At 39.6% G+C, this 14,233-nt stretch overlaps 1 protein-coding gene across 11 annotated transcripts in view; it reads right to left on the reverse strand.

Annotated features, from left to right (window-relative positions):
• The window catches only part of PTPRM (protein tyrosine phosphatase receptor type M), an 898,578-nt gene that overhangs the window by 577,046 nt on the left and 307,299 nt on the right, over positions 1-14,233 (reverse strand). For all 11 annotated transcript variants that reach the window (XM_056521605.1, XM_056521601.1, XM_056521594.1 and 8 more), the window contains one exon: positions 13,598-13,713. In XM_056521605.1, the coding sequence (XP_056377580.1) occupies positions 13,598-13,713 (116 nt within the window). The remainder of the gene's footprint in view (positions 1-13,597; positions 13,714-14,233) is intronic.

Genomic DNA, 14,233 nt, shown 5'->3' on the forward strand with positions numbered 1-14,233 from the left:
AAACGTGTGTGGTTACCCCATTATTTCATTATCAGCCGGATACCAACCAAGCAGCAACAGCCTGATGTTACCAGGGTGGGCGAGGACCATTGTTACTGGCCCTCCCCAGCCTAAATAATGCCAGCCTTTTACCGCCTAGGCCCAGGAGCTCCAGGTCTGTTGGTACCGGCTCTTCCCAGCACCCATGTGGCGGTGGGTACCGGTGAGCAATAATTGGGGGTTAGCGCCAGCTGATTTTGCAGATAACGCTAAGCCCTGGCTTAGTACTGGATTCTGTCTACAAGACGGCTTCCACTACTAAGCCTGAAAATTCAATTATAAAAAACACAACACATTGAAAAAAATGCTTTATTTAAAAAGAAAAACACTCACCCTCAGCCCTCTTTAACCCTTTTATTGACATTTAAAAAAACGCTGTTCATCATCGCAATCCACCCAATCTGATGTAGTCCTCCGCATTCACGTATCTAAAATGAGAAGAAAACAAAAACAATAAAACTACAACCATTTCTGTGATTGTGATGATCAAAAAGCTGGTGTGAAATTTTTGATGTAAACTGGACTCTCTCCCCCCTTTGAAAATATCATGTAAAGCAGACAATATATGTGGACACGCCCACTTTTACAAAACTGACGTGAACAGTGTAAACCGAGGCACAAAGCTCTTTGAAAATGTGGTCGATACTTTTCGGGCCAAAATTGATTTTTGGGTGCAAAATTCTATGAGAATCTCCCCCTCTGTGTACTTTATATAGATGTGAGTGTAAATTATGTGAGCAGTGTACCCCGGGAAAATGCCCCAGCTCTGTGAAGTGTGAGGTAGAGAAGGAGTGCAATAGGAGGGACCTATGAGTGGAGGGTAAATCCAATATTATTAACATTTGACCGCTAAGCGGTCACTAAGACCCTAAATTTCCCACCCAATTTAAAACTTAACGTTTAATGAGCCGAGATTAAAATAACCTCACACATATTGATCCATGGTGCATTGATTGGCATGACACTGCATGCTATAGAAGTGAATTGAAAAATTAGACTGTGGCTGCAGTCCACAGTCTATAGTGTGAGACAATTAAAAATCTAACACATTGCCCGCCCGCCCGACGTTTCGCCACAGGCTGTGGCTTTATCAAGGGCTAAGAGGCAAATGGCGTGCAAACAAGCCTTGCAGGGGTTTAAATAACCTCCTGTCTCTAACGTCATTAGAACATGTCACTTCCTGTATTAACATGACATCTCATTGGTTACAATCATATGCAGACTCATGATTGACCGCTTCCTGGCCAATGAATTTTTAGACCAGGATGCATCTTGCTATATTCGTTTGATTGACAGCATCCTTGACCAACCAGCTGAGAACAATCAAGCTTCTGAACTCCTCATTGGTGCCGGAAGCTGTATACGTATGTGCGCCATCGGTCCTGCGCTAACTAATAGCTTCCCGAACCTCCGATATGGGCGCATGCGCAGTACGGATGCGCAGAAAAACGTGCGCGAATACTTAGTCATATACAGGCACTGCTGGAAGCTGCGCGACAGACATATGCGCCGGCACTTAGCCGATTTTTGGCATATGATTCACTCATGGCTATTGTGATAGGGCTGTAATACACAATATAACCACTATTGTGAACAACGACTGCGTAGCAAGTGATAGGTTAATTCGAGAACACTAATAAGTTACTATCTGGCAATATAAGACGGCCAACCTAGCAACGTAAGTATAAGATCAGAACAAGGAAATATTAATCGATAGAGGGAGGAGCAATTACTCATCTGTTCTGCATAGATGTAGTCATAATTAATTCATATCATCAACGGAAGTTAATCATAAATATAATTAATAAAGGCTTATAACGGCTCTTCTATATAGTAACAATTGTAATAAGTGATTCCTGTCCTACAAGAAGGCTGCAAAGGTGAAGCCTTCATTCAGTCCATTTGGACTTTGGGATTTTAATCTCCAAATCCAACGGGCTTCTTCTTGAAGCAGTCTGGTGTTAAGATTGCCACGTCTCGGACCTAGTTTACACTGGGTAATGCCACAGAAACGTAATTCAAAGGGAGCATCATTGTGTACAGTCCTCATATGCCTAGCAATTGGCGTATCTTGGTAGGTGTTAATAGTACTCATATGTTTTGAGATACGCCTACGCAATTGTTGAACTGTCTTTCCTACATAGATTTTAGGACAATTGCAAGTGGCTAGGTACACTACCCCCGTCGTTTGACAGGTGATGAAGTCCCTAATTTGATATTTCCGATTATCAATCGGATTAGAGAATTCTTTTGTACGTGGCATAAATTTGCAAAAATTGCACCGTCCACATGGATGTGATCCTTGAATTGAAGATTTCAACCAACTGGATGCAGACTCCTCTGCATAAAAACTCCTAACTATTTGATTTTGAATATTGGGTCCTCTACGATAGGTTATAGAGGGGTGAGTAGAGATCACCTCCCTAAGGTCATTATCCACCTGTAATATAGGCCAATATTTCCTAAGTATATTCATGATTTTTTGATTGTGTTGATCAAAAGTTCCGATACACCTAATGATCTTTTGGCCACTATTGTCTTTAGCCAATTTGTGATCACGTAATAATTCAGATCTTGGAGTAGCCCTGGCTCTGGCGAAGGCCTTGTGAAGGACTTTCTTAGGGTAACCTCTATTGGTGAAGCGTCTATACAGGAGATCACATTCTTCTTGAAATTTAAGAGGGTCAGAGCAATTCCTTTTGGCTCGTAGATATTGACTGATAGGGATGCCTTTCTTCAATGGTACGGGATGATAACTCTTCCAATTGAGAAAACTATTGGTTGACGTAGGTTTACGATATATAGAAGTGTGAATGTGACCAAGTGAATCAATAGTGATAGTGAGGTCAAGAAAATGAAGAAATTTATCATGAATTTCAGAAGTAAAGTGCATATTAATATGATTAGTGTTAAGTGCTTGAACGAAGGATTGAAATAGTTGTGTGGTGCTGTCCCAAAAAATCAATATATCATCTATATAACGACCCCAAAATAAAATGTGAGAGTTAAATTCTTGAAAAGTGTCCGAGAAAACGTGAGTGTCTTCCCACCACCCTAAGAATAAATTAGAATAATTCGGTGCACAAGGAGTGCCCATAGCAGTGCCCTTCAACTGAAAATAAAAGTGCCTATCAAAAAGGAAAAAATTGTGAGTAAGTAGAAAACGTAATAAGGTCAAAACAAATTTGTTGTGTGCTGTGTACTGAAGACCTTTAGTAGTTAGGAAATGTTGTACAGCATGAAGTCCCTGTTCATGTTGGATGTTTGTATAGAGAGATTCCACATCCAAACTAGCTATAAGGGTACCTGGAGGGAATGTGATCTCCTGTAATTTCTTCACATTGTCCTTGGTATCCTTAATAAAGGACGGAAGAGAGGAAACAAAAGGGGCCAAGAACTGATCTACATAGTGACTGATATTTTGTGTAATATTGTCACACCCTGAAACAATAGGTCTGCCAGGGATAGGGGAACTCCGTTTGTGCACCTTAGGAAGGGCGTAGAAAGTGGCTATTGTTGGCGATGGATTAAAGAGATATTTAAATTCTTCTTCTGTTATCAATTGGTCTATTCTTGCCTCTTGTAAAATTGTACGTAAATTCTGGTTAAACTCCTGAAGTGGGTTATGGTCAAGTTTACGATAAGTATCTTTATCATTCAACAGTCTCATCACCATAGCCTTATAGTAACTTTTATCCATCAGGACGATGTTTCCTCCTTTATCAGAAGGTTTGCAAACAATCTCATTATTATGTTGTATTTCATCAAGTGCTCGGATTTCTTCCGTAGATAAGTTAGATGGAATATGGGGAGTCCTTGACCTTAGGGAACTGATCTCGTGTGTAACCATCTTAACAAAAGTATCGATATTAGAGTATTGTGACAAGGATGGTGTAAAGCTTGACTTAGGTTTAAGATTAGAGAAGGGAGCTTCAACTGAGACAATTCCTGTCTCACTTTCTTCTTCTAGCTGTTCTAGCATAGTAACAACTTGCTGATCTTGTTGTCTGTTCACAGCAGGATTGGTAGCAAGGTTTTTGTAAAATTTGTGTAGGGCAAGCTTCCTGCCAAATAGATTTATATCTTTAGTCCAAGTAAAAATATTACAAGGTGGTGTAGGGGTGAATGATAACCCCTTTTGTAATACGGACAGATGGTGTTCATTCAGAACTAGGGATGACAGGTTACAAATTTGCAATTGGTCACTGGTAGCATCAGTTATTGTCTGGGAATTGGATTGTATCCCCATTTGTCGCGATCCCTCAGTTGGACCCCTGGTTCTAAAAAAAGGTGAGGGGGATTCTGTGGTAATCCTCCCATATGAGTAATCGTTGGAATGCCAGGTGCCCGTGGGGCAGCTGTTGTTGCTGTAGGACCAGGTATCACTGGGGTCATATGTACCTCTGCAGGATTGGGTAAGGCAGAGGATAAAAATCCATGTGAGTGCATGGAGGGATGGCCACCTCCTTGAGTAGTATGAGGTGGGCATGGTTGTGAATGGCCTTGTGGTCTAGGGGTGTTCTCAGATTTAAAAGTACCAGTATTTTTTCTGTAGGGTTGACGTCTCTTATTGCTCCTAGATCGCGATCTAGGGTGAAACCTCTTAGGGCCACTCTGGACGTTAGTACTATCCTCAGTACCTGAGTATTCAGAATCCGAAATATCTGTATACCTATTACCCTGAAAATCTTGTTGTTGTGATTTTAAATAAATCTGTCCTGTTTCAAAATCCCTCTTGTCTCGTACGTATTTCCTGTGTTTCCTTTCTTTAATCTCACTTAAAAAACTATCAAGATGTTTCTTAAGTTTTTGCTCCAAAAGAGGATACTCAGGTTGTGTTTGGAATATTTTAATTTCACTAATTTGTGTTTCCAACTGTATACCAATTTTTGTAAATGCACCCTTCTCAAAATCTAGTAGATATTGTAACATACGTAAGGAGTTTTCAGTTAAAAGTTGTTGCCAACCTTGTATAAATTCAGTTTCGTTTTGATGTGAGTTAGGAGTGATATTGATTCTTAAACCACGATAAACAATTTTTTGCTGGAGGTATGTTTCGAGACTGGCAATCTCCCACCAGGAACGATAATACTGTTTATAAGTTTTTTGTAAATCCCTAAAAGCTGAATTTATATCAACTTGATTAAAGGGAAGATTTTGAAGTGAAAAGACATGAGCAGCATCAGCTTTAGAGTGCTCTAAATTAGGTTTGTTGGACAGGAATCCAGCCATCAGTGCATAATAAGCTTGACAGTCCACAAAAAGGAGTGATTAACTCCAATTAATTAATGCAATAGGAGGGACCTATGAGTGGAGGGTAAATCCAATATTATTAACATTTGACCGCTAAGCGGTCACTAAGACCCTAAATTTCCCACCCAATTTAAAACTTAACGTTTAATGAGCCGAGATTAAAATAACCTCACACATATTGATCCATGGTGCATTGATTGGCATGACACTGCATGCTATAGAAGTGAATTGAAAAATTAGACTGTGGCTGCAGTCCACAGTCTATAGTGTGAGACAATTAAAAATCTAACACATTGCCCGCCCGCCCGACGTTTCGCCACAGGCTGTGGCTTTATCAAGGGCTAAGAGGCAAATGGCGTGCAAACAAGCCTTGCAGGGGTTTAAATAACCTCCTGTCTCTAACGTCATTAGAACATGTCACTTCCTGTATTAACATGACATCTCATTGGTTACAATCATATGCAGACTCATGATTGACCGCTTCCTGGCCAATGAATTTTTAGACCAGGATGCATCTTGCTATATTCGTTTGATTGACAGCATCCTTGACCAACCAGCTGAGAACAATCAAGCTTCTGAACTCCTCATTGGTGCCGGAAGCTGTATACGTATGTGCGCCATCGGTCCTGCGCTAACTAATAGCTTCCCGAACCTCCGATATGGGCGCATGCGCAGTACGGATGCGCAGAAAAACGTGCGCGAATACTTAGTCATATACAGGCACTGCTGGAAGCTGCGCGACAGACATATGCGCCGGCACTTAGCCGATTTTTGGCATATGATTCACTCATGGCTATTGTGATAGGGCTGTAATACACAATATAACCACTATTGTGAACAACGACTGCGTAGCAAGTGATAGGTTAATTCGAGAACACTAATAAGTTACTATCTGGCAATATAAGACGGCCAACCTAGCAACGTAAGTATAAGATCAGAACAAGGAAATATTAATCGATAGAGGGAGGAGCAATTACTCATCTGTTCTGCATAGATGTAGTCATAATTAATTCATATCATCAACGGAAGTTAATCATAAATATAATTAATAAAGGCTTATAACGGCTCTTCTATATAGTAACAATTGTAATAAGTGATTCCTGTCCTACAAGAAGGCTGCAAAGGTGAAGCCTTCATTCAGTCCATTTGGACTTTGGGATTTTAATCTCCAAATCCAACGGGCTTCTTCTTGAAGCAGTCTGGTGTTAAGATTGCCACGTCTCGGACCTAGTTTACACTGGGTAATGCCACAGAAACGTAATTCAAAGGGAGCATCATTGTGTACAGTCCTCATATGCCTAGCAATTGGCGTATCTTGGTAGGTGTTAATAGTACTCATATGTTTTGAGATACGCCTACGCAATTGTTGAACTGTCTTTCCTACATAGATTTTAGGACAATTGCAAGTGGCTAGGTACACTACCCCCGTCGTTTGACAGGTGATGAAGTCCCTAATTTGATATTTCCGATTATCAATCGGATTAGAGAATTCTTTTGTACGTGGCATAAATTTGCAAAAATTGCACCGTCCACATGGATGTGATCCTTGAATTGAAGATTTCAACCAACTGGATGCAGACTCCTCTGCATAAAAACTCCTAACTATTTGATTTTGAATATTGGGTCCTCTACGATAGGTTATAGAGGGGTGAGTAGAGATCACCTCCCTAAGGTCATTATCCACCTGTAATATAGGCCAATATTTCCTAAGTATATTCATGATTTTTTGATTGTGTTGATCAAAAGTTCCGATACACCTAATGATCTTTTGGCCACTATTGTCTTTAGCCAATTTGTGATCACGTAATAATTCAGATCTTGGAGTAGCCCTGGCTCTGGCGAAGGCCTTGTGAAGGACTTTCTTAGGGTAACCTCTATTGGTGAAGCGTCTATACAGGAGATCACATTCTTCTTGAAATTTAAGAGGGTCAGAGCAATTCCTTTTGGCTCGTAGATATTGACTGATAGGGATGCCTTTCTTCAATGGTACGGGATGATAACTCTTCCAATTGAGAAAACTATTGGTTGACGTAGGTTTACGATATATAGAAGTGTGAATGTGACCAAGTGAATCAATAGTGATAGTGAGGTCAAGAAAATGAAGAAATTTATCATGAATTTCAGAAGTAAAGTGCATATTAATATGATTAGTGTTAAGTGCTTGAACGAAGGATTGAAATAGTTGTGTGGTGCTGTCCCAAAAAATCAATATATCATCTATATAACGACCCCAAAATAAAATGTGAGAGTTAAATTCTTGAAAAGTGTCCGAGAAAACGTGAGTGTCTTCCCACCACCCTAAGAATAAATTAGAATAATTCGGTGCACAAGGAGTGCCCATAGCAGTGCCCTTCAACTGAAAATAAAAGTGCCTATCAAAAAGGAAAAAATTGTGAGTAAGTAGAAAACGTAATAAGGTCAAAACAAATTTGTTGTGTGCTGTGTACTGAAGACCTTTAGTAGTTAGGAAATGTTGTACAGCATGAAGTCCCTGTTCATGTTGGATGTTTGTATAGAGAGATTCCACATCCAAACTAGCTATAAGGGTACCTGGAGGGAATGTGATCTCCTGTAATTTCTTCACATTGTCCTTGGTATCCTTAATAAAGGACGGAAGAGAGGAAACAAAAGGGGCCAAGAACTGATCTACATAGTGACTGATATTTTGTGTAATATTGTCACACCCTGAAACAATAGGTCTGCCAGGGATAGGGGAACTCCGTTTGTGCACCTTAGGAAGGGCGTAGAAAGTGGCTATTGTTGGCGATGGATTAAAGAGATATTTAAATTCTTCTTCTGTTATCAATTGGTCTATTCTTGCCTCTTGTAAAATTGTACGTAAATTCTGGTTAAACTCCTGAAGTGGGTTATGGTCAAGTTTACGATAAGTATCTTTATCATTCAACAGTCTCATCACCATAGCCTTATAGTAACTTTTATCCATCAGGACGATGTTTCCTCCTTTATCAGAAGGTTTGCAAACAATCTCATTATTATGTTGTATTTCATCAAGTGCTCGGATTTCTTCCGTAGATAAGTTAGATGGAATATGGGGAGTCCTTGACCTTAGGGAACTGATCTCGTGTGTAACCATCTTAACAAAAGTATCGATATTAGAGTATTGTGACAAGGATGGTGTAAAGCTTGACTTAGGTTTAAGATTAGAGAAGGGAGCTTCAACTGAGACAATTCCTGTCTCACTTTCTTCTTCTAGCTGTTCTAGCATAGTAACAACTTGCTGATCTTGTTGTCTGTTCACAGCAGGATTGGTAGCAAGGTTTTTGTAAAATTTGTGTAGGGCAAGCTTCCTGCCAAATAGATTTATATCTTTAGTCCAAGTAAAAATATTACAAGGTGGTGTAGGGGTGAATGATAACCCCTTTTGTAATACGGACAGATGGTGTTCATTCAGAACTAGGGATGACAGGTTACAAATTTGCAATTGGTCACTGGTAGCATCAGTTATTGTCTGGGAATTGGATTGTATCCCCATTTGTCGCGATCCCTCAGTTGGACCCCTGGTTCTAAAAAAAGGTGAGGGGGATTCTGTGGTAATCCTCCCATATGAGTAATCGTTGGAATGCCAGGTGCCCGTGGGGCAGCTGTTGTTGCTGTAGGACCAGGTATCACTGGGGTCATATGTACCTCTGCAGGATTGGGTAAGGCAGAGGATAAAAATCCATGTGAGTGCATGGAGGGATGGCCACCTCCTTGAGTAGTATGAGGTGGGCATGGTTGTGAATGGCCTTGTGGTCTAGGGGTGTTCTCAGATTTAAAAGTACCAGTATTTTTTCTGTAGGGTTGACGTCTCTTATTGCTCCTAGATCGCGATCTAGGGTGAAACCTCTTAGGGCCACTCTGGACGTTAGTACTATCCTCAGTACCTGAGTATTCAGAATCCGAAATATCTGTATACCTATTACCCTGAAAATCTTGTTGTTGTGATTTTAAATAAATCTGTCCTGTTTCAAAATCCCTCTTGTCTCGTACGTATTTCCTGTGTTTCCTTTCTTTAATCTCACTTAAAAAACTATCAAGATGTTTCTTAAGTTTTTGCTCCAAAAGAGGATACTCAGGTTGTGTTTGGAATATTTTAATTTCACTAATTTGTGTTTCCAACTGTATACCAATTTTTGTAAATGCACCCTTCTCAAAATCTAGTAGATATTGTAACATACGTAAGGAGTTTTCAGTTAAAAGTTGTTGCCAACCTTGTATAAATTCAGTTTCGTTTTGATGTGAGTTAGGAGTGATATTGATTCTTAAACCACGATAAACAATTTTTTGCTGGAGGTATGTTTCGAGACTGGCAATCTCCCACCAGGAACGATAATACTGTTTATAAGTTTTTTGTAAATCCCTAAAAGCTGAATTTATATCAACTTGATTAAAGGGAAGATTTTGAAGTGAAAAGACATGAGCAGCATCAGCTTTAGAGTGCTCTAAATTAGGTTTGTTGGACAGGAATCCAGCCATCAGTGCATAATAAGCTTGACAGTCCACAAAAAGGAGTGATTAACTCCAATTAATTAATGCAATAGGAGGGACCTATGAGTGGAGGGTAAATCCAATATTATTAACATTTGACCGCTAAGCGGTCACTAAGACCCTAAATTTCCCACCCAATTTAAAACTTAACGTTTAATGAGCCGAGATTAAAATAACCTCACACATATTGATCCATGGTGCATTGATTGGCATGACACTGCATGCTATAGAAGTGAATTGAAAAATTAGACTGTGGCTGCAGTCCACAGTCTATAGTGTGAGACAATTAAAAATCTAACACATTGCCCGCCCGCCCGACGTTTCGCCACAGGCTGTGGCTTTATCAAGGGCTAAGAGGCAAATGGCGTGCAAACAAGCCTTGCAGGGGTTTAAATAACCTCCTGTCTCTAACGTCATTAGAACATGTCACTTCCTGTATTAACATGACATCTCATTGGTTACAATCATATGCAGACTCATGATTGACCGCTTCCTGGCCAATGAATTTTTAGACCAGGATGCATCTTGCTATATTCGTTTGATTGACAGCATCCTTGACCAACCAGCTGAGAACAATCAAGCTTCTGAACTCCTCATTGGTGCCGGAAGCTGTATACGTATGTGCGCCATCGGTCCTGCGCTAACTAATAGCTTCCCGAACCTCCGATATGGGCGCATGCGCAGTACGGATGCGCAGAAAAACGTGCGCGAATACTTAGTCATATACAGGCACTGCTGGAAGCTGCGCGACAGACATATGCGCCGGCACTTAGCCGATTTTTGGCATATGATTCACTCATGGCTATTGTGATAGGGCTGTAATACACAATATAACCACTATTGTGAACAACGACTGCGTAGCAAGTGATAGGTTAATTCGAGAACACTAATAAGTTACTATCTGGCAATATAAGACGGCCAACCTAGCAACGTAAGTATAAGATCAGAACAAGGAAATATTAATCGATAGAGGGAGGAGCAATTACTCATCTGTTCTGCATAGATGTAGTCATAATTAATTCATATCATCAACGGAAGTTAATCATAAATATAATTAATAAAGGCTTATAACGGCTCTTCTATATAGTAACAATTGTAATAAGTGATTCCTGTCCTACAAGAAGGCTGCAAAGGTGAAGCCTTCATTCAGTCCATTTGGACTTTGGGACTTTGGACTTTGGACTGGATAGTGGTTATATTGTGTATTACAGCCCTATCACAATAGCCATGAGTGAATCATATGCCAAAAATCGGCTAAGTGCCGGCGCATATGTCTGTCGCGCAGCTTCCAGCAGTGCCTGTATATGACTAAGTATTCGCGCACGTTTTTCTGCGCATCCGTACTGCGCATGCGCCCATATCGGAGGTTCGGGAAGCTATTAGTTAGCGCAGGACCGATGGCGCACATACGTATACAGCTTCCGGCACCAATGAGGAGTTCAGAAGCTTGATTGTTCTCAGCTGGTTGGTCAAGGATGCTGTCAATCAAACGAATATAGCAAGATGCATCCTGGTCTAAAAATTCATTGGCCAGGAAGCGGTCAATCATGAGTCTGCATATGATTGTAACCAATGAGATGTCATGTTAATACAGGAAGTGACATGTTCTAATGACGTTAGAGACAGGAGGTTATTTAAACCCCTGCAAGGCTTGTTTGCACGCCATTTGCCTCTTAGCCCTTGATAAAGCCACAGCCTGTGGCGAAACGTCGGGCGGGCGGGCAATGTGTTAGATTTTTAATTGTCTCACACTATAGACTGTGGACTGCAGCCACAGTCTAATTTTTCAATTCACTTCTATAGCATGCAGTGTCATGCCAATCAATGCACCATGGATCAATATGTGTGAGGTTATTTTAATCTCGGCTCATTAAACGTTAAGTTTTAAATTGGGTGGGAAATTTAGGGTCTTAGTGACCGCTTAGCGGTCAAATGTTAATAATAAAGGTAGAGAAGGAGTGCACAGTAGAGCGAGGGGGGCCTTCCTATATCTGCACAAGATTTATCAAAGGAGTGCACAACTTTAGTAAATCTTAAGCAAGAGTTTAAATTAGACAGGCAGTGTAAGGGTATGTTCACACTGAGGAATTGGAGAGGAATTTCCACGAGTAATTCTGCTTGCTTTTTCCTCTCCAATTCATTCAGCAGTGAACATCCCCATAGAGCTGTGCAGAATTTCTGCCCCTCAGTTCACACTGAGGAATTTCCTCAAGCAGAATTCTGACGAGGAGGTCTGTTCCGCTTGAAGAAAGAACATGTTCTTTCTTTCAGGCTGAATCAGCGTTTTACACCCATAGAGATCAATGCTAATTCTTTTTTTTTTCAGTCAGAATCATTTCCATGCGGAATTGGCACGGAATTGGCGTGGAATTGGCACAGAATTGGTGCGGAATTTCCACATGAAAAAAAAAAAAAGAGGACAATATATATATATTATACTCTTCTCCTCCTCCGCTTGAAATTTTAATTTCCGTGTGTGGAATTCCACTCGAATTCCGTGCCAATTCCATACCAATTACGCTCGAATTCCGCGCGAAATTCCGCACAAAATCTCTGTGAGTTCTTGTGGAAAAGTAACAATATTTTGAGGCAGAAAATTTCTGCTTGATTTCTGCCCCAATTCCTCAGTGTGAACATACCCTAAAGGGGTAGATCTGTGTAGACACCTAATGATAAATCTCCTCCAATGTATTTATTTTATTTATTTATTTATTCATTTTTTTATTCATTTTTTTTCATCAAAACTATATTTAACACTTTATAATACATTACACTTACAGGGCTCCATACTCTGTCTAACATAACTTGTTCAATTTTAGCAGCCTATAGGGTGGTTCCATACTATGTAAATGTCGGAAAGTAAAGTAAATGTCGGAAATCCTTACTGGATAATTTCTAAATAAGCTTAGATACAAAATGCCATTTGATACAAAAAACACCATAATGGCCAAGATTTATCATTCCAAGACAAAAATGTGTCAGGATTTTGTCTCAGACAAATAGCAACAATTTACAACACACTTTGAGAACAAAAGCTTAGCTGTGATTGGTTGCTATCTGAGTCAAAAATTAGCCTTTTTGTCTCAGATTCATAAATGTGGGCCAATATTCATCATGTGATTATTCCTTTAAGTAAATACAGACATCTGGAGGAGCTGCATACAAGATCATCAATACTGAAAACTATTGGGGACTACAGATACTGAATACAAAATAGAAGGTGTTAATGAGCAACAAGGCACAACACAATTCAGACCACTAATAAAATATATCACAAAGTATTGTATTGTATGATCAGAGTCACAAATATCATAAATAATTTATAGATATAAATCTATAGAACAATTTAAAGAAACATATAGCTTAATGTATCCTTTAAAATGTGCACCTGTCTGATCATTACAAGTGGTCTATAAACATATTGGCCCTCATTTACTGAGAGTGATAGGTTTTTACTAGTGTGAAATGTTGTTTCCGACTTACAGGATTTCACTCTATTTACTATGGGGATTCACAGAAGCCAGGAAAGTTTTCTAAACAGCTTTTTCTTTGTGGAAATTTCCAGCCATTTATTCAAAGGATTTTCTGTGAATTCAATAATAAATCAGTCTGTTTATTAAACCACTCCCCCTTTTTAACGCTCAATCATGCTCCTTTTCCAGTTGACCATGCCCTTATTTCGAGTTTGACGGCAAATTCTTGCACATTGCGCCACATATCTAATGCTGTGTTCCCACAATGAATATTCAGATTATTTTCACTTTCCTTGTATTATCTTGAATACTTTTAATTGACTTTGTAGAATTAGAAAAATTACCTGTAGCCAAAGCCTATCACTTGGTGTTGTCTTTCCATTTGCCACACAAGTAAATGTTGCAGACTTTCCAGCGTTAACATCCTCATTTTTTACCCGTATAAAGTGAGGCGTTTTAGCTGAAAAACAAGAGAAATTGCATATTTAAATCACATCAGCAATCCCTGTACGTAGCCTTTATGCCACACTCCTTCACACAAGAAATAATTTAGATTAACACGTAAAAATAGCTCAGGATAAGAAACGGAGAACTATTATTCAGTTATTAGGGGGGGGGGGATCTATCAGAACTTGTGTAGAGGAGATGCTGACCCGTTGCCCATAGCAACCAATCAGCTTGCTTCTTTCATTTTTTGAAAAGACCTCTGAAAAATGAAAGAAATGATCTGATTGGCTGCTATGGGCAACTGGTCAACTTTTCCTTTGCAAAGGTTTTGATAAATCTCCCCCTAGGTGTGTAACATGGTTGGTATTTACATCAATTAAACACCACAAAAAGTAAGGAAGGAATACACAGTTGCTTTTAACAGTAACATCAGATGTAACAAACTGTCTAGTGTACAAACAGGTGATGTAAACCAGTCTATAAGTGACCACCATATTGTATAGGCAAAATGTACATTTCTTTATTTATCCATG

This window comes from Hyla sarda, chromosome 5 (assembly GCF_029499605.1).
Source record: "Hyla sarda isolate aHylSar1 chromosome 5, aHylSar1.hap1, whole genome shotgun sequence".
Lineage (NCBI taxonomy): Eukaryota > Metazoa > Chordata > Amphibia > Anura > Hylidae > Hyla > Hyla sarda.